The following is a 20,669-nucleotide window of genomic DNA, read 5'->3' on the forward strand; positions in this document are numbered from 1 at the left end:
TTGAAATTAATTTGGGAATATCAAAGGGTATTGAAATTAATTTGGGAATTCCAAAGGGTTTTGAAATTAATTTGGGAATATCAAAGGGTATTGAAATTAATTTGGGAATTCCAAAGGGTATTGAAATTAATTTGGAGTTTTAATTAATTTGGGAATTCTAAAGAAACAAAATTTAATTCCCATCATTAACTAATTTGGGAATCTTAAAGAAAAAATCCCAACAAATGATGCTCGGCCACGCCGATTTAGAATTTTAGGGCATTTGCATCAGATTTTATCTAACATTTCTTGACTCAAATTATTTAGCATTGGCAATACCGTCTAAACCGTTAATGCTATGTTCTATTCGTGCCGACACTTTGGTGACTCAACATTTTTGTCGACATAATGTGACGTAAATCCTGCCCTTAATCTGTTTTGATGTAAAACAAACACAAATCAGATAGTAAAGTCCCAATAAAAAATTTTTAGACGCAAATTATCAACTTTTATAAAGTGATTTTGGTTATCTTCTTTTGTGGTATAGAGAGCTATAATATTCATATATGGCTGGCAATCCCCTCTCCATTAATCATCCTTCATAACGCCTATTTCAATCTAGTCAGTGCCTCAGACAGCATGCAATCTCCTTAAGATTTAATATTATGTTCGTCGTTCACCTATTTTCACCTCTTTCGAGAACTGGTCACACCATCTTGGTTGACCAGTGCTACTCAATTAAAGAGGTGAATACTCCGTCATTTTGCTTGTGACAAATTGTTTGGTCAAGTTGATTATACCAAATAGCAGTCATGCCAATTCAACAGCCCGGCTAACTCTTTCCTGAATCCACTTTGAGCTTTTATCATACCATGATCTATCATGCAATTACAATTTCGAATGATATTTTCTATTCTCACAATAAAATCAGAATATTTGAAGAGCAAATTTTCAAACATAATTGCATTAATCTATCTTTTTATTTGCTCTGATTCTTTATTTTTCATTTTGCATCAAAAAGCCTCTTTCCCCCTCTCTCTCTCCTCTCTCTCTCTCTCTCTCTCTCTCTCTCTCTCTCTCTCTCTCTCTACCTGAACGACTTCATTAATTCACAAGAAGAAGCGAGCACAAGAAAATCTGAGAAAGCAAGATGGCTCCTTTAGCCAGTACTCCTCGTGATTCCCTTGTTGGGGGACAATGCTGTCCCCTTTGTCCCGATTCCAAGTGCTAAATATTCCTTTTCTCGAGGCCTGCTCTTCCTACTTGCCTTGCCAATGTTCTACGCAGCACTTAGCCTTCAAATCCATCGCATTTATTCGGCAGACCATGCATCCATTGCTATACTTATTATATTCATTGGGATTTTAAGCACCACACCTTGCCACCAGAAACAGGGGAAAGTCTTCTTCATGCATGGTCCTTAGACATTAGCTGCTTGCTTGGGAAGAACAACAATCTGTTTCTCTATCTCCCCTTAATCTATTCAAATTTATAATCTCGCCCTCTTTCAACGCAACAAGGAAGGATTTAAATTGGAATGTAGGTCATAACCTCAACAATGAATATGAATCATCTGCTAACTGCCGACATCTGACCATGAATTCTATTTTGAATCACTGTCAATATCATTAATAACTTTTCCATTTTTTAATGGAAAATTAAGTTCTGAACCGTTAAAAAATAAATGAATTAATTGAATAGGATTGTTATGGTTACTAGCTAGATGACTTTAAAATTACTCACTTATATGTATTATTAAACAAATATGAAATATAAAAATTACAACTTTTTCCCACGTAAGCCAATTAACTAATACGTTACTAGCTAGATAACTGTTAGTATAACTATATTAAATTTTTAATCTTTAGGTTTCAATTTCTTATGTGGGAATATTTCCTATATTTATATTATGCAACGCGGTAATTAAAAGCATAATCTTCTCAAAATTTATCAAATAAATTAATTTTAATGTTCAGATAGCATATATTTAAGCTTTTAAACCTTTAATTAGTTTATAACCTAGAAGGTTGGATGCAGGCCATCAATCATAAAGTGCACAAAATGTATTATAAGCTGAATACATGTAATCATAATAGTAATAAACTTTGTTAGAACTAGGAGGCTTAAGAAGTGACTTGTCTTGTCATGAAAAAATTGTCTTTTGTGTGTTGATGTATATTTCTAGGAATTGTATTGTATTTTGGACAGTGAGCTCTGATACATCATTTTTTTTCATTTTTCATGTGAAAATGAATTATATGGAGACCATGCATGCATGAGCTGACCGTGTAAGCAAATAAAGCATTATATTATCAGTAAGTTTACTAACTAGCAAAGTTGCACGTTAATTAGTTAACTTTAATGAAAGGAAATGTTCCTTCTTCTTCTATTTCATTTCATGTTATTTGAAAAATAATTATACCCACATTTGGATAAAATGGCGTAGGGATCAATAATCTCTAATATCAAATTGGAGTCACAAATATAACTGGTCGGTTTTTATAAATGGTGTCAATGTTCAAGGATGTCGTTTTTTTGGTCATCTTTTCAATATTGAAAATGTAAGTATCAGCAAAGTCAAGATGGTTGGTTTCCAGTAGATGTCAGCAACAGGGATTTCTAGAAAATTAATAAGAATAAAATAAAAATATCAAAATCACACGCTCTTAAAGCTCAATCATGTCACTACGATTTATGACATGTATACACTTCTTTAATAATCCAGAAAACATTTCATTTCAACTTATATTAGACCATGTTGCTTCAAAATCACATCATGTAAGCAATTTTGTGGAATAAAATTCCACCAAAATATCCATGACTATATTCAGGATAGTAGAGTGAGAGATAAGCATCATAATCTTATACAAAATTTAATACAAATATCAAAGTAAGAGTTTTATAAAAGGCACAAGAATTTTTATGTATAAAACTCAAAAAGAATATATATATATATTATATATATATATATATATATTAAGAGGCTTCGGCCAGTTTAAATAATTCAAGTGGTATATGACATAGGTTATAAATAATATTTTTTGCTCTTAATAGTTGTAGTCAAAGATACCACGTAATTGACACGAGTTGTTTAGAATGAATTCCATGATAGAGTTAGAGGATCCTTTGGACATTAAAATTGTCATCAAGAGAACATATGTGTATATTTTGGTCATTTTAATGGGAGAAGGCCAGACACCAAGAAATTCAATATAAATATTAATTTTACTTTTGAAGTCATGCATTGACCTAACACTATAGGAAAAAGCGCTATAACCGACAACAAGACCGACGACTTAAAATTTTCATCGATAAAAATGCCCTATTTTTTTACGGTTTTACGATGGCTTCTATTTTGGGTTATTTCTGACGACATAAAAATAGAACATATCATCGCTTATGAACAACAGATTAGTTTCTGATGGTTTTATTATAATCAAAACATTTCACCGTCGTTTATAAGCACATAATATCTGACGATCTTATGTAATTGGTTATTTGAAAACCCGTCATTTGGCGGGGCTTTAACCAACAAGCTTTTTTTAGTAACCGAAAGTTAATGTCGTCGATATTAATGTTAATAACCTACAGAAATAAAGTTGTTTGTAAATGGACAGAAAGAATTCTTTTTACTATCGAAATTAGCTACGCCCCCAAACATTGCCCTAATTTTGATCCCTCTTGGTTTCTCCCTCTCTCTCGCACCCTAACCCTTCTCTCACCTCTCCCGGTGACTCCAGCACCCCGGGGACTCCAACACCAGCGAATCACCCCAGCTCCGACGCTCTAGCATTAACCCTGATGCTCAAAGGTGTGATTTCTAGTGATATAGAATTGGCTGTTATTAGTATAATTCAATTTGGCTGGTTGAAGTGAAGGAATGTTTTGAGTCTATTGTGTGATAGAAAAGTATTGCTTAGATAGAAAGGAAAATTTTATTAGATGGTGGTTAGACCTACAATGCTCTATAACAAAGATTGTTGTCATTTAAAAGAGAAGCATAAAATTAATTTATGTGTTGTCAAGATGAGAATGCTAAGGTGGATGAGTGGCTTTACACTTAGAGATAAAATGTGAAATGAATATCTTTGTGAAAGGGTTAGTGTAGCTCTGGTGGAGAACAAATTAGAGAGTCATCTTAGATGGTTTGGTCACATTAAACGTCGAACATATGATAATCCGGTTAGGAGAGTAGATGTTTTAAATTCGACTTATGTTAAGAAAGGCAAAGGTATGCAACCTACAAAGACTAGAGTATATTGCATAAAAAAATTATCTTAATTTATTAGAATTAAATGAAAATATGACACTTAATAGGAAACGATGGAGAAAAAGGATTCATGTAGCCAACTGGACTTAATTAGTGGGTTAAAAGCTTGCTATTGTTGGTGGTGAGACCAACAATGCTCTATGACACAAAATGTTGGACTTTAAAAGAGAAGCATAAAATTAAGTTAAGTTTTGCCGAGATGAGAATGCTCAAGTGGATGAGTAGCTTTACACTTAGAGATAAAATTTGAAATGAATATATCAATGTGTTGCTCGTGTGTTGGTCACATTAAATGACAACTATCTGATTAATCAATTAGGAAAGTAGATGTTTTAAATTCGACTTATGTTAAGAAAGACAAAGGCAAACCGCATACAAAGACTTGGGCATATTATATAAAAAATGATCTTACTTTATTAGCATTAAATGAAAATATGACACTCAATAGGACACAATGGTGAAAAAGGATTCGTGTAGCAGACCCTACGTAGTGGGTTAAAGGGTTGTTGTTATTGGTGGTGAAACCTGCAATGCTCTATGGCACATAATGTTGGCCTTTAAAAGAGAAGCATAAAATTAAGTTAAGTGTGGCCGAGACGAGAATGCTTAGGTGGATGAGTGGCTTTACACTAAGAGAAAAAAAATGTTAAAATGAATATATTCGTGAAAGGTTTAGTTTAGCTCTTGTGGCGGACAAAATTAGAGAAAGTTGTCTTAAATGGGTTGGTCACATTAAACTTCGACCATCTGATGAATTGATTAGGAGAATAGATGTTTTAAATTTGACTTATGTTAAAAAAGGCAGAGGTAGACCACCTACAAAGACTTGAAAATATTGTATAAAAATTATCTTAATTTATTAGAATTAAAAGAAAATACGACACTCAAAAGGATGTAATGGAGAAAAAAGATTCATGTAGCTGATCTAACTTAATTAGTGGGTTAAACACTTGTTGTTATTGATGGTGAGACCTACAATGCTCTGTGGCACAGGATGTTGGCCTTTAAATGAAAAGCATGAAATTAAGTGTTGCCAGGATGAGAATGAACAGGTGGATGAGTGGCTTTACACTTAGAGATAAAATGTGAAATGAATATATATGTGAAAGGGTTAGTGTAGCTCCAGTGTCGGACAAAATTAGAGACAGTCGTCTTAGATGGTTTGGCTACATTAAACGTCAAGCATCTGAGCAACCGATTAGGAGAGTATATGTTTTGGATTCGACTTACGTTAAGAAAAGCAGAGGTAGACCACCTACAAAAAATTGGGCATGCTATACAAAAATAAAATAAAATAAAAAGATCATAATTTATTAGAGGAAGTGGGAGAAAACAAAGCTAAATTGCTGCTCTGACTGCGGGGCCATGGGGGTCTCAAAGCACGCTCGTGGAGCCCTCCCATATACGGAGTACAATAGGAGGCTGGTAAGACCTTTTTTTTTGCATTAAATATTATTCTCCATTAAATGTATGCTAACTATTCCATTACACTGATAGAAACTAGAGAAATTATGGGAACCAACTACTGCTGAGTTACACGAGTACCCACAGGCCACAGTCAGATCATTTATGTGTGGATAGCAGATAACAGGCCGCCTAGGTAATTAATAAGATTAATAAGTAAAAAATTTAAATAAATATCAAAATTTATTAAGTCTTTCACTTTCATTAATCATTTGTGTGGACAACAAATCACAGACCATTTGCTCAAATTGACTTGATTGAAATTTAGGTTAAGGGTCATAACTCATCGAAGGAGCAAACTTACACATTATAGAGTCAACCTAGCCATGTGAAGTCCAAATCCAATAATCATATTTAAATCCTTGACAATATAAATCATATATGTATTTTTGTGTTTCGATATGGAGACTGAAACCTAACATTAGATATACATCGAAAGATCAGATATCACTGCCACGAAATCCTCGACACTATTCAAGAACTCTTCAGTGATTGCTTTTCTATATCAATAAATTCTACTGTACATCCACATTTTGGTGTACGAATATCCATAAATAACTTAAACCATCACAAAAATCAACACATCATAAAGTGTAATCAACATAGTTCAATTCAATATAAATATGTGTATGACTTCTAGGTGTTACATTTCAACCTAAGAAAGAAAATTTAATGAAATAAATACTTTTACATGCATGACTGGCAAGCAGAATAAGAAATTTGTGGCAGTGGAGTGAGCCAAATTGTTGTGTTTTCGGTGTGATGAGAAGTTGTTGCCTAGCTCATGAACAATTTTGTCTTTTGTACACTAAAGGTAATTTAGTTCTTTATTATTATTATTATTGGCTCGATGCATTCCTCTACTTCAATCAATCAACTTGAATTCTACTATTTAAAATCCATCTATATATCACCACCACTTTGAACAATAGAGCCGAGATATCTGAAACAGTGTCATCCACTTTTATTGTGGCCACCCTCCAATTGAGGGAGATGAAAACCGCGACGACTATTTTGCTACAGCAACTGCTACTGCTTAATGCATGGATTTAAAATAAATCCAGACAAACAAACAAAAAAAAAAAAGAAAATTAAATCTAAGGATGATTTGAGGTATAAAAGTGAAGAGCTTTGGTATTGAATGAAATAATCAGAATTTATATTTTAAGGTATTTTATATGCCAATTATTTAAACATTTGGACTAGTGCTAGAAGATATATGAGGACAAAGTACAGTTGATACAAGCTGAATGTAAAACTAGAATGTGATGGATCCGAAAATAAAAATTTAATGTTGTTTGAAAGTAAATGAAAGTCTTTGATATTATATCCAGCTAAGTTGCATTTCAATAAATTATAAAAAGGTTAAATCAAATTAATTCCTTATGTGAGTCCTCATAATAACAATGGTCGATTTAAAACAGGCATGTGAGAAATTGTCCTCTCTAACTTTCTTCTTGCCCTCCTTAAATTTAAAATCATGAATAAATAAGAAGAATTTATTAAATTGAAAAAAAATGAAATATCCTCAAATATCTAATTATATATATATATATATGCACACACATATGAGAACAAGAAATATTAATACAATTATTTACTCAATTACATTGTTAACACTACAAATCTCCCAAAAATTTCTTACATGATTTAAAGTTACACTAGATATGTGTCACATCATGTGCTTGTTAGTCCAAGCACAAAAACATTTAATTCAACTCCTTCAATGGTGAACTCATGACACAAACAGTCTTTATAGCGGATAGCGGTAGAAAGCACAATATATACACACACACACACACACACACACACACACACACACACACACACACCATTCAAGAAACATAATTTCATTCATCATATATCAATCCTCTTTTATAAAAGATGGCATTGTAAATAAGGTTAGTATACTGGCCAACCAAGACAATGCATTAAATTTAATTCAATTATTAAGGCTTCACTTAGAATTAAATGTACAAATCACTCGACACTTCATACAGCATAAAACCCCAAAACACAACTTTACATGAAAAGATCCAGAGAAGTGCACAGGAATCCCACAAAAGAAATAAATAAAAAAATAAAAAAAAAATTATATAATTGAAATTCTTAATATAAAGTTTATAACTCTTGGCCATGGCAGGACTAACTTTATATGAATCTGGCTTTGACGTAGTAGTTCATACCTCTGCTTCTATCATCAAAACCATAATAAGTTTGAGCCTCTACATCTATTACTTCTTAGAAAAATATATACATTTATAAAATCATTCATTATTTCTTATGCCAAAAGATTTGTTGCCTTCTATGCCTCTCTCTATGGCGAGCATTGTGCTTCATTTATAATATATTATATAAAATATATAACTTCCATTAAAAAAATTTAAGAATAAAAACTAGCTTTAGCGATATAGAAATCCACATCACTTATCTTGCCAAACCATTCATAATATAAGAATATATATATATATATATATATAGTTTTTTTGTCATACAATATGAAACTGATAAGCATAAAATTTTTGTCAAGTGTTTTGACAAAAGTGAGCCATCATCTGATTCGGCCACCCGTATTAAGTTGGACGCTTGGATGGAATGCCGTAGTATTGAGAGAATTTTTGTCATCTCACAATAAAAAAAAAAATCTGTTTGTCTGAGATGGGCCGGGGGTAGGTGGAGAGAGAGAAGAGAGAGAGAAAGAGAGAGGGAGGGAGAGGTAGTCAACAAAAGTCAAACAAGGACTTCATTGAAATTGAATTTGATTATTAATCTTTCACTAAATCTTCAAATTTCAAATCTTTCATGAATCATTGAAGGGATGTTTTGTAAACATAGATAAGAAAAAAACATAATAAAAGTGGAGAAAAAATTTTCAAAGTATTTTCTTAATAATTAAGGCAGCAGGAACATATGTGAAGCTCGATTAAAGACTTTCAGAGGCAGACTGGAAAGTGTGGAACATAAGCAATCGATTTCTAGACTGCTCTCTTCGGCTCACAGACTGAATTTTTCTACGTTTCATGCAAGACTATTGGAAGTACTGTTCTTGAAATGTCTAATCAACACTATCTCTCTCTCTCTCTCTCTCGATGCAATTTAAATAATTATTTTTAGTGCCACATGCACCTTAATTTTCCAGGTTTCAGAGAGAAAAATTCCAAACAGAAAACTATTTCTACACTTAAATTTTAATTTAATTAAAAGCACCTTTTTTATGTGGCATTATAAATATAAAAAACACTGTTTCCATTATAAAAATGACGGGCTGCATCAATATTTTTTGCGGCATATTTTGCTGAAAAAATAATCAAATGCGTTGACTTAATATTTATTTGTAAAAAAATATCTTTTTTTCTCAGTAAATGCAGATGCTATATGATAAATTGAATGGCCAGAAATGCTTATATTCGCGTACACTCAGCATGGCAGCTCGATGGAATAACTTCCTGACAAAAGAAAGAGCCGAGAAAAAAAAATAAAGAAAGACTTTTCAGTAAAAACCAAAATCTTTTATTCGTGTTCTAAGCAAAAATATTCAGATCACATAAAAGCATGATAAAAGTATAAAGTAGATGCGTTTACAGCTATTCATTTGGCCTCATGTCTGAAAGGATGAAACATCTGAAAAATTCTTACTGGTGCTTAATTAATCAAACAGCCATCAACTGCTTCTGTAACTTTACTTTTAAACCTCCAAACCCTAAACTAATATATATATATATATATATATAATTAACCTGTGATTGGCATCACATCTCTGAAATTATGCTTCTTTGTTTAGAAAACAAAAACCAAAACCAGGAGATGACTAGCCAACAGATTGGCATGTGTTACTATAAATGCAAATCAAAGAATAACAATTTTTAAAAGATGTAAACTTGAACATATATTCAGTGTAAATAGGTAAATTTATACATAAAAATTGAGCAGTGATTTTAGTTCTGTTCTTCTTTGCAGAGATAATGCTGCATGGAGAGAATAACACCGGGAGTTCAAAATATATAATTAAGAGACAAATAAGTGAAATAAGCTTGCTGGACTCTTTAAAAAAAAAAAGCCCAAACTTTCATCATATTTACATACATTGCACTCAAATCCTCAATATGACATAAAAAATAGTATTTTTATAATTTTTTATGTACGTAAATATAAAAGTTTAGATAAGTGATATGCAAATACATAAGAATTATTTATGTGCTACGTACATATGTAAATTTCCCAAATAAAACTAATAAACAGGAGGATGGAATGGATTCCAAATCTTCCCAAAAAAAAAAAAAAATGTCTGACGCTATATAATTTTAAAGTTTATGGATATTTATTATTTCTAAACTAAGATATTGATTATTCTGTAAATTCTCCTATTTCTTAATCTTAATAAGGAAACTAATTAAGATTAGCTTGTAATTTATTGGCTAAAATTAAGAGAATGTTAATTATAAAATACAAATTGGGGATAAAATATTATATAATACCTAAAAACAGAAGAGAGAAGTACAAGTTCAGAAAACACGTTGAATATCAACAGTGAGTAAGAATAAACTATCATTTTAAAAATTATAATTAAAAGCAATATCCCTATCATATTTTTCATTATTTTGAAAAATATAATTTTTAATGATGTGAGTTTAACATGCCATCAAGATTTTCCCAGACAACATGATTGAATAATTATTTCCAATCAGAACAAAAACATAACAACAAGGACGTACGTTAAACTACAAAGTGTGTTTAGAAGATAATCCCCTTTAAAATAGATTACTAATAATAAATATAAAATTTAACCATGACATAAAATTAAAATTCTTGTAACCAGAAAATAGACAGTCAGGTTTCATTCAAAGTTGTTTGGATGCTAGCTTGATCAAAACAAAGCACTCTTCTCGTAACCAAGCAGCAAAAACTTGTTCGAAACCATTTATAAAACTATTAGCCAAGCTAGATGAAACCATGTTCCATAAGATTAATTAACTTATCTAAATCACCAATAAACAAAACCACTCCAATTTGCTCACTCACCTCCCTTCACAACTCTGCACGCCATTACTGCCTCCATCTTGCTCAATCTCTGAAGAAGGCTCATCATCTTCGTCCAAGAAGTCTACCCCATAAGCAGCATGGCCATGACCAAATGCCTTAACGTGATCCTTGAGAGATCTCTTGTGCTTAAAATCTGACCCACAAACACAATACCAAATCTTGCCGCAGTTTTTTTCATGTGTCCTCCAATCTCCTCTCACTGCAAAAGCTTTATTACACCTTCTGCAAGTGAATGGCTTGATGCCATGCTTTCTCTTGTAATGTGTTTGCAGGGTTCTGAAGTCCTTGAGAGGCTTGGACCGAGGATGGTCTATGTTGTTCCTGCAACCTGGAGCGCAGCAGTAGCATGGTAGCCTTAGCATGGCCGTCGGTTGGATTCCACGAAGAGATTCTGGTCCTTTTCTGTATTGCGAGCCATGTCCCCACATGTGCATCTGATTAGAAGATTATATATGTAGAATGAGTAAATTGATTTGGTTGTTATGTATACGTGCCAATATATAAGATAAAGTTCGGATTGTCAGAAGAATAATTAACTCAGAGGTAACTTATACTAATCTGTTTCGCATGACTGTAAGATATATGTACTTGGTATGCATTCAATCGAGCACATCTTTTATCTTTGTCTTAGATAGTTGCATGTTAGTTGTTGTATTATTCGTTGCCTTATAAAAAAATATTTGCCTTTCTTTTAAATAAGTAACTTTTTTGCATTTTTTTGAAAATTTATGTTTGTCACACTGCTAAATTTGGAAGAAAGATATTTCTTTTATGCAGTATAGGGTGAGAGAGAAAAAGATAATACTGGCAGAGTTTGAATGCAGCTCCTGAATAAATGGATAATATTGAGATAATTTATATTGAGATTTGAAGATATACATACAGTTTTACTTGGAAGTCATTTGATGATCAAGAGCACAGAAAGAACTGCATCTAGCTAGTGTTTTCACAGTCGAAAGACTACAAAAGCAAGGCCAACAGTAAAGTTCACTCCTAAATGTGCAAGAAATACTCTCTGTCTATCTCTCCCCTCTCTCTTATGGTGTGTGTGTGAGAGAGAGAGAGATAAACAGAAGGAGACCTTTATTGAATTTAAAGATTTGAAGCTGTGGACCAAACGAACCCGGTAATGGAGGGGTACTATTTTCATAGAGAGATTTATTTATAAAACAAAACCAAAAAGAAAGCTCAAGAAACATTGACTCTGCACAGTTCCATCAAATAAAGAATTGATACTTCACAGCAAAATCGAAACTGTAACAATCACCATGCAAGAAAGACAAAGTATTCAAAAGAAAATCACAAGCATAGAACAGAAGAAATTAATTGACCTGCATGTTATTGTATCTATTGAAGGTCTTGAGGCACACGGGACAGGAGAACTGTGTAGGCCCAATAAGGATCTGAGAAGGAGTGGGAATCCAGTACTGGCCTTTGTTGAGCTTCCCTATAGAATTCTCAGTGTAGGCTAATGGAACCTCTGCTTCTTCTTCAACAACTTCGGTCTCTTCTCCTCCTTGTTGGGTGCAGGAGACTTTTGAGATTAGATCTGCTGCGTTTGGACTGGGAAGTCCTATGTGAAGAGCCACTGTCACTTCCTCTTCATCTTCCTCATTAAGAAGTTCTTCTTTATGATGGAGAGTGGAAGAAGCTGGGCTCTGTCGGAGAAGAGGAAGGGGCTCTCTTAAGGGAGGAGAGGGAGGTGGGTCATTATTACAGTTAGTATAAGTGCAGTGATTGTGATGGAGGCTGGAGTTTGGAGGTAAGAAGGGATGAGGATAAGGAGGAGGCGGAGGAGGAGAATTGGAGGAGAAGGGGAAGTGATTGAAGTAACCTTTGAAGAAATTTGTGTATGGATCTGTCATGGTTGCAGGCTGTGTGATGTGCTTGTGGAAGGAGAGATCTCTTTTGGTAGGCAGGTCTTATTATAGGAAAGAGAGTACAGAAGAATAGAGAGAGAGAGAGAGAGAGAGAGAGAGAGAGAGAGAGAGAGAGAGAGAGAGAGAGGACTAATTAAAACGCCATTAAAAAAAAAGCAAGCCCTAAAGGGAAAAGGGAGGGGGGAGAGGAGAGCTATTAGGTGAGGTAAGCTCCCAAAAGATTTATGAACTTATCCTTTTTGTAAACTACATAGTTTTATAATAGTATTTAATATGTATTAATAAGACATTAATCCTGATAAAAATATGCAGCGCATGTAAAAAAAAATTATCGGCTAAAAGATGAATAGGACCAAAAGCGACTTTGAGATTTATTTTGAGGATAGAGCGAGCCGAACTCGAGCCGTTCACGAACAAAGAGTCGTTTTGACAATCCTAATCATGCAGTCATAAGATGTTAATAATTTGGACAAAATTTTAAACATCAATTTAATTTAATAATTTTATTCTATTTTTTTAATTAATACTTTTAATTGATTTTAAATCATTGTAGCCTTGCAGTCAATTAAATTTTTTAGTACTATTACTCATAAAATATATATATATATATATATACACACACACACACACACACGCACGATTTGTAGTATTTCGAGCCAAAACGAGCCGAGCACGAACTGATTTGTAGTATTTCGAGCCAAAACGAGCCGAACACGAACGAACAAATATTGTTCGTTCTCGGCTTGTTAACTTAGCGAACGAGCCAAACACGAGCTTCTCAACAAGCCGAACACGAGCTGTTCGCGAACAACGAGCCGTTTTGACAGCCCTATTTGAGGATATTAGGTAAAAGACAAGTTATGATTTAAATCATTTTCTTTTGTATTCTGAGAAACTATTTTATATAAGAAAAGTTGATCTTTGAAAGAAGATTTGTAATTAAGGAGAGGCTATGTTTTTGACAAATTTACATATATTTAAATCGACTATACTTTTTCATGATGTTTTGCTTGTTTTAATTTCCATAATAAATCCAAATTTTTACGGGCATGTGCAAATAATTAAATGTTGACAATAAGAAAAAATTCAAAAAAAATAATAATTTTGAAAAATTCCTTGTAAAATCTTGGTGAACGAAGATGGTCTCATGAGATTTTTGTCTGAGTAGATACGGAGATAGAAACAAAATACGAAAAATTCTTATAACTTTTTATCAATTAAAATTCTATTGATATTTATCATCGTAGGTAAGAAAATAAATAATTTTTTAGCTTTTATTTTTTATAACAGCTTATAGATATTTCCAAAAGATGCAACAACCTTAGAAACAAATAAAATACATTTCATTTTTTAAATTATTAAGTATATACTAATGAAACCTTGATTTTGGAATATTAATCCTCAAGGTGATTGGCTTCATAAAGTGATTATAAGCAGAATAAGGATGTGAATTATTTAGCGGATTATTCTTTATTTCAGTTTTTTTTTTTTTTTTTGGTTTTGTGTGCTGATCGTATTACTTTTATTATATTATAAATAATGAATGATCCATTATGTAATTTTGAGTACATGGGTCCACGTTTTCTCTTGAATTTGAAAATGGGTTACAAAGATAATCATGATAAATGTGCAACAGTGGTTCGTAGATAATAGTTGTAGCCTAGCTGTGATGAATGTAGTTCTCGATGAAAGCAGGCTACAAGAACTGTAATCGGTTGTTATGGAGGTGATAGTCGTCGTAAATGTTGTAAATGGTGTTTGTAGCGTTAACTTGTCACATAGAAAGTAGTTTCATGCTAGTTTGATCATATGAGACGCAGATTGTTGTTTCAGGAGCGTAGGTTGACCGCTGAGGCCGAAGTAGAAAGTTGCAGGAGTTGTAAGCCACGCAGGTTGTAGTTTATCACATGAGCTATAATGTTGAGATGTGACAACATTCGTAGATCGTGGGGGCCGGAGTTGGATATTACACGGACTATGAACCACATAAGTCGTAGTGGTGAGCTGTGATGACGTCCATAAGCCGTGGAGGCCAGAGTCAGGAGTTACTCGTGCTATGAACCCTATAGGTTGTAGTTAGTTGTGTATGCTATAATGGCGAGTTGGAATGACGTCTGTAGCCCATTATGGCCTGAGTTGGAAATTGTACGAGATATGAACCAAGTATGTTGTAGTTGGTCACGTAAATCATAGTGACACGCTGTGATGACGTCCATGTAGTCGCAGGGGCCTTAGTGTGAAGTTGCATGAGCTATGAATCTCGTATGTCGTAGTTGGTCATGTAGGAAGTAGTGGGGAGCTGTGACAAAGTCCATAGGCTGTGGGGGTCGAAATCTGGAGTTGCGCGAGCTATGAACCACAACATCCACAGGAACACTCATTTGTCCCACATGCGGGAAGGCGCTACACAATTTTTTGGGTTACAATTTTTGTGCGTAGAATAAATTGTTACTTCTTGGAAGGGAGAGAGTGACATCATTGCTGTGAGGTGGTGGTGAGTGGAGATGACGGCAGAGGCTAAGGGCGGCAATGACCGAAAGAGCCAACAATGAATTTGGTCTGAGGCGATGGTAACTGGAGTTGGCCGGAGGCGGTGACGATGGCAGGAGATGCTGAGGTGATCTAGGATGACTATGATTAGAAGGTGAAGGTGTCTGAAAGGTGACTGCAGCCGAAAGGCGGTGGCAGCATGGCTTGTGACTGCGATGGCGGCCTGAGACGGCAGCGGCAGGAGGCCGAAGGTGGTCAGAGATGACAACAACCTGAAGACGGGGATGACCTGAAATGATGACTGTTGTGAGGTGGCACCTATGACTTCAGCTAGAGGGCAACGACGGCTGGAGGGGTGGTGACAACCAAGAGGTGACAACGGTGGCCTAAGATGTGGTGGCGTCATGAATGCAATGATGACCTGAGATGGCAACAATCGAAAGGCTGCAGAGGCTAGAAGATGGTGGCGGTAGTGGCTAAAGGGCGGCGACAATGGCCTGACGTGGCAGCAGCGGTCGTAAGGCAGTGACATCTTGAGATGACGACGATCAACAAGTAGTGGCGGTCAGAACGCAATGGTGGCTCTAAGGCGACGATAGTAGCGACAACTAGAGGAAGGCGACAGTGGTGGCCTAAGACCGTAGGGGCGGCTGTAAGGTGGCGGCAACTTGAGACAGTGATGTAGGAGGCTAGGCTGCAGCTAGAGGTTTAAGTGAGTCAAGCCGACTCATGAGCCCACTCGAGGTTGGCTCGATAAGTGGCTCGTGAATTGAGCTCTATAATCTAACAAACCAAGCACAAGCCAGCCCCATCTCTATAAGCTAACAAACCAAGCTCAAGCCAGCCCCATCTCTACTTGTTAGCTCGTGAGTCGGCTCTTTTAAAAACATGTTAACATAAAATATACTTAACATATATTAAATTTTAAAAAAATTATCTTGAAGTTATTAAAAATGTTAAGAAAATAAAATTTCTTATTGTATATTACGTGATTTCTTATTATTTATCTCGTAATTCTATTTGTAAACTTATTATAAAGTTATTTATAAAGTTAAATTTAATATCTTTTTCTCTTTTTTATATAGAATAAGCTGGCCTCAAGCCGCCTCGAGCTCATAAACTTAAGCTTGAGCTTGAGCTCGAGCTCAATAAAATCAATCAATTTCAATCTCAAGTCGAGGGAGGCTCGAGCTGGACTCGACTCTTTTACATCCCAAGCTACAGCTCCCTTTTATGGAAACTTTGTTCTCTCTCTCGCTTTGGGTCTTGGTCCCCTTTCATGAGGGGATTGGGGCTCTTTTTATAGAGTCCAAATTGCAAATATGGAAAGAATCCAATCCACTTTGATAGGACGTCCCAGAGAGATCCCCATGATTGGACGGTGTTTGGTGGACCTTTGATTTTCTTAACGATATTAGAATCGAGCGATTTTGGGCTCGATGGATTCATCTTGCCAAGATGCTCAATTTGTCTATAAACATGCAACGTTAGACATTTGTTTGACTTTCCAATTATGTTTGAAAAACTTCAAAAAAGTAGTAAAATGACTTAATTTGGGCTCGATTCAACTCAGATTAGGTTGATTTTTGTATGTTTGGTCCATCTCGTCGATCCAGTTAGTTTGACTATAATTTTGCTCTTATCAGAGCTCTAAATGATTTTGAATCAAAATTTAAACGTTCTTTAACCTAAAATTTTGTCTCGGGATTCATGTCATGCCTCAAGATTCGTGTTGACTCTTTCATCCATTTTTCAAATTATCACTCAAATATCAAAATTCCAGTTAGAACCACAAGTCATAATAATTATATTTATTAATTTTTTAATAATTTGATCATGGCATATCTAAATAAATCGATTTGATTGTTCAAAAAAATCACTTGCTTGTTATATTTGTAAATATCAAAATTTCATGTGATATGTATTTATTTTGAAAAAAAAATTTTAAAAATGTGCCTTAAAGATTTCTCTACGTAAATTTGTGAGTGGGAAAGAATTAATCTACACAATATTTGATGCAGATGGAAAGGATCAAGATTTGATGAGTGTAAAATAATAAAGAGAAAGGAGGCCTAGAATATCACACCCCAACCAACTCAAACTAAATAAAGTATCCCCAAAGACATGGTTGGAGACTTGGGTTGGATGCTGTCTCCCACTAATTCGTATAGTGAGAGATGAGTCTATTTTATAGTTTGTTTACCTACAATATCTAATAATTGACAAAAAAAATATTTTAATTTGTCTTTTTATTTATTTTGAATTTATCTATACTTAAAATTATTATTATTTAATATTATATAACAAAAATATGTCAAGCTAAATTTCTTAGAATGACTTGCAACTTAGAAGACCCGTAGCTGGACGACCTACAGTTTGAATGACAGACTCATACATGAAAAATATCTGAAACACCCCTTTAACACCCCCACTAAAGTAGGGGTCAATATGTAACTTCATATTGTATCATTTTCCCTATAAATAGGGGATTAGTTTTATGAATAAAATAAGTTTGAGAGGCTCCGAAAGAACCCAATTACCTCATATTAATTTTTATTTACTATGCACACTTTCTTTGCCTCTCTCTTTCTACCTCTGGTTCTCTGTCTCTCGAATGTCCTACGCAATATTCATTGGATGTGATTCACAGACAAGTCATGATTCAACAAATTAATTAATTAAGAATTCCATTTCTATCAAAGGTTTTTTAAATAAACATTTAAAAGAATTTGTTTGAATTCAATAATTGTATAATTACATGAATTAATTATCAACGAGTCTTTTAAATACCAATGGAGCACGGGTCAGTTTCATGCTTTCGGCTCGACTCCAGACTCCAGACCAGTCCACCACCACCCACCGACAGTACGCTGTTTGAGTCGGCTCACCTCAGCTAAACTCGTATTAAATTCTAAAGACGCAATTATTGAATAATTAAGACGAATTTGGATGGCTCAATAGTTCACTATCTTGACGTTTTGTATATAAAAAATATTTTTGTATGTGAATTTGAACTAAGCGAAGTTTTGCAGAAATATCAAATATGGATATTGCTGTACTATTAAAAATTAAATAAATCACAGTACTTTGCTCAGTTGTATTACAATTAAAACTAGGTTAGTGATCGTGCATTCAGATTTGGATGAAATGGTGGTCCTAATTACAGTACACCAAATTACAGCCGTTAATGATTCAATTTCGAGCCGAGCTGGGGTCGGCTCAAAATTGGCTAAAAAGAATTGATCCAAAATATTGGCTCGTAGCCTGGCTCGTTTATTTTGATCAGTGCCAAAATTCAAATCAATTTTCGAACCATTAACAATCTTCGAGCTAAATTCGTTAAATTCGCAGTCTTAACATCACTGTGGCTTATTAACGCTCTGACTCGGCTCGAAAAAAATTTGATTCAAAATTTTGACTTGTAGTCCAGCTCGTTTAATTCGATATGGTCTAGATTCGAGCTAAAACTTGAACCATTTTTCAAGTGATTAATGTTCTTTGAGCTAAATTCACAATCCTAGACCAAATAATAGATATCGCAAAATTAATACATTTGAAAATAAATAAATAGTTATACATAATAAATACAGCCCTGGACCAAATTTATGACTATTTATTATTTGAAAAACCAAATTTATGACTATCTATTATTTGAAAAACTATTACATCAGATGACTCGACATATAGAGTTGCTTGCAGAGTCCAATCTCGAGCTTACACATGGAAAACTGTAGCCCACCTGCATAAAAAATTAAAATAAGATTGAAAAAAAAATGTTTAAGCATAGAGGAATATTCCCCCCATGTTATTTCGCGTTATTCAGGTGTTATTGTGGTGGTATTCATGTATTATTGTGTTATGAGAATATTTTCGGTTTTATAATAATACAATATGACATTAATATCACAACAATAACACCTGAATAAAGTGGAATGACATGGGAAGAATATTCTCGTGTGTTATCGGATTGTATCACAAGAAAACAAGTATTTTCTTTTCTGTCAGCTCCACATGGATGTGATTCATGGGAATTCGGATGTATCTCTACACGTAATAATTTTTCCAATAATACAATGAATAACGCGAAAAATATTCAGAATTACGCGAAGGGAATATTCCTATAACACAGTCGAGCCGGGTCACACTTTTTTAATGCATTATTATTGTGTTGTTCATGTGTTATTGTTATGTTATTAAAGTAATATTTTCTGTCTTATTCATGTGTTATTGGTATTATTATTTAAAGAACAATAATATCTCAAAACCAACTCTACAACACATCAATAATACATGAATAACGCTAAGAGAATATTCCTATAACACGGTTGGGCCTAGTCGCGCGTTTTCATTGTTTTTTTTAATTTTTTATAGAGGTGGGCCCTGGCTTTCCACGTGTCAACTCTAGATTTAACTCCGCAAGCAGCTTTGCATGCGGAGTCCTGATGTAATAATTTTTCGTGCTATTCGTTATGAAATTGTTATTATCATAGCTTTAATCATCATTGAGAGGAGTGTGCCTTCCACTTTAAAATAAATAAATAGTTCTATTATGATTAGAATATGGATATGCGAAATTATAGTTTTCATGCGAGAGCTGTTGTGTGATAGTTTTTAACCAGATTGTTGAAGTTATTAGTGCATTAAAGCTAATATTAGGTTTACATTTTCATGGAGGTTACTCATTTATCGCCTATTTCAGCCTTGCAACTCCCCTGTCGTTCCATAAGAATAACTTCTGTTAAGGTCTTAACCCTTATTTGATCATGATAACCATAGCCCCCCTTCTTGTCAGTATTTAAATTATCATCCAAATATCATAATTCATAATAAAAAATGAACACTTATCGTTTGTTTAATCATATCATGCTTAAATACATAGGTTCATAGTTAAAAAAAATTTATTATTATTAGAAATTTTTTTTAAGAATATATCTATTTATTAGTTTATTACTTGTTTATTTTATTTATTGTTAAATAAATTATTATTTTAAAATACTTAAAAATAATTATTACATGTTTTAGTATTTAAAAAATCATATTTAATTTTAAAATAAATATAAATAAAATAAAATAAAAATAAATAAAAACAAAAGGGATCACAAATGGCGCATAAATTATTTCATCACTTTAATGTGATGACGTAGCTTCCTTATAACAAGTCCAACACAAGTTATCTCATAAAAAACACTGCAATCATCACATAGTGAATAATTATGCTTAACAATAACACAAATGATTTTATCAATCATACATAATTGTAATATTTCTTTTTTACTTCTAAATATGAATTGATACGCTGTAAACAAATTTTTATTATTCAGCATAAATTTTAAAATAAAACACAAATCTCGAAATAATATTTTTAGTAAGATATATTCAAATTTTGATAAAAATGTTATATTTTTATTTATGACTCACATTTATTTTAATAACTTATGAGATTTATTTTTGATAACTTAAGTTATTAATTTTCATAACTCATAACTTATGTCATAAATTATGACAACTTATGATATTTATTTTGATAACTTAAGTTATTTATTTTC

General features: G+C 33.4%; 1 protein-coding gene across 1 annotated transcript; it reads right to left on the reverse strand.

Annotated features, from left to right (window-relative positions):
• Positions 1-10,539: 10,539 nt before the first annotated feature.
• LOC110029918 (zinc finger protein WIP2) lies at positions 10,540-12,851 on the reverse strand. Its single transcript, XM_020732407.1, has 2 exons — positions 12,085-12,851; positions 10,540-11,187 (listed from the first exon to the last, which is right to left on the reverse strand). Exons 1-2 carry the CDS (start codon positions 12,616-12,618, stop codon positions 10,729-10,731), a joined length of 993 nt encoding a protein of 330 aa, XP_020588066.1. The 5' UTR covers positions 12,619-12,851; the 3' UTR covers positions 10,540-10,728.
• Positions 12,852-20,669: the final 7,818 nt, after the last annotated feature.

Source organism: Phalaenopsis equestris, unplaced genomic scaffold (genome assembly GCF_001263595.1).
Source record: "Phalaenopsis equestris unplaced genomic scaffold, ASM126359v1 Scaffold000610, whole genome shotgun sequence".
Lineage (NCBI taxonomy): Eukaryota > Viridiplantae > Streptophyta > Magnoliopsida > Asparagales > Orchidaceae > Phalaenopsis > Phalaenopsis equestris.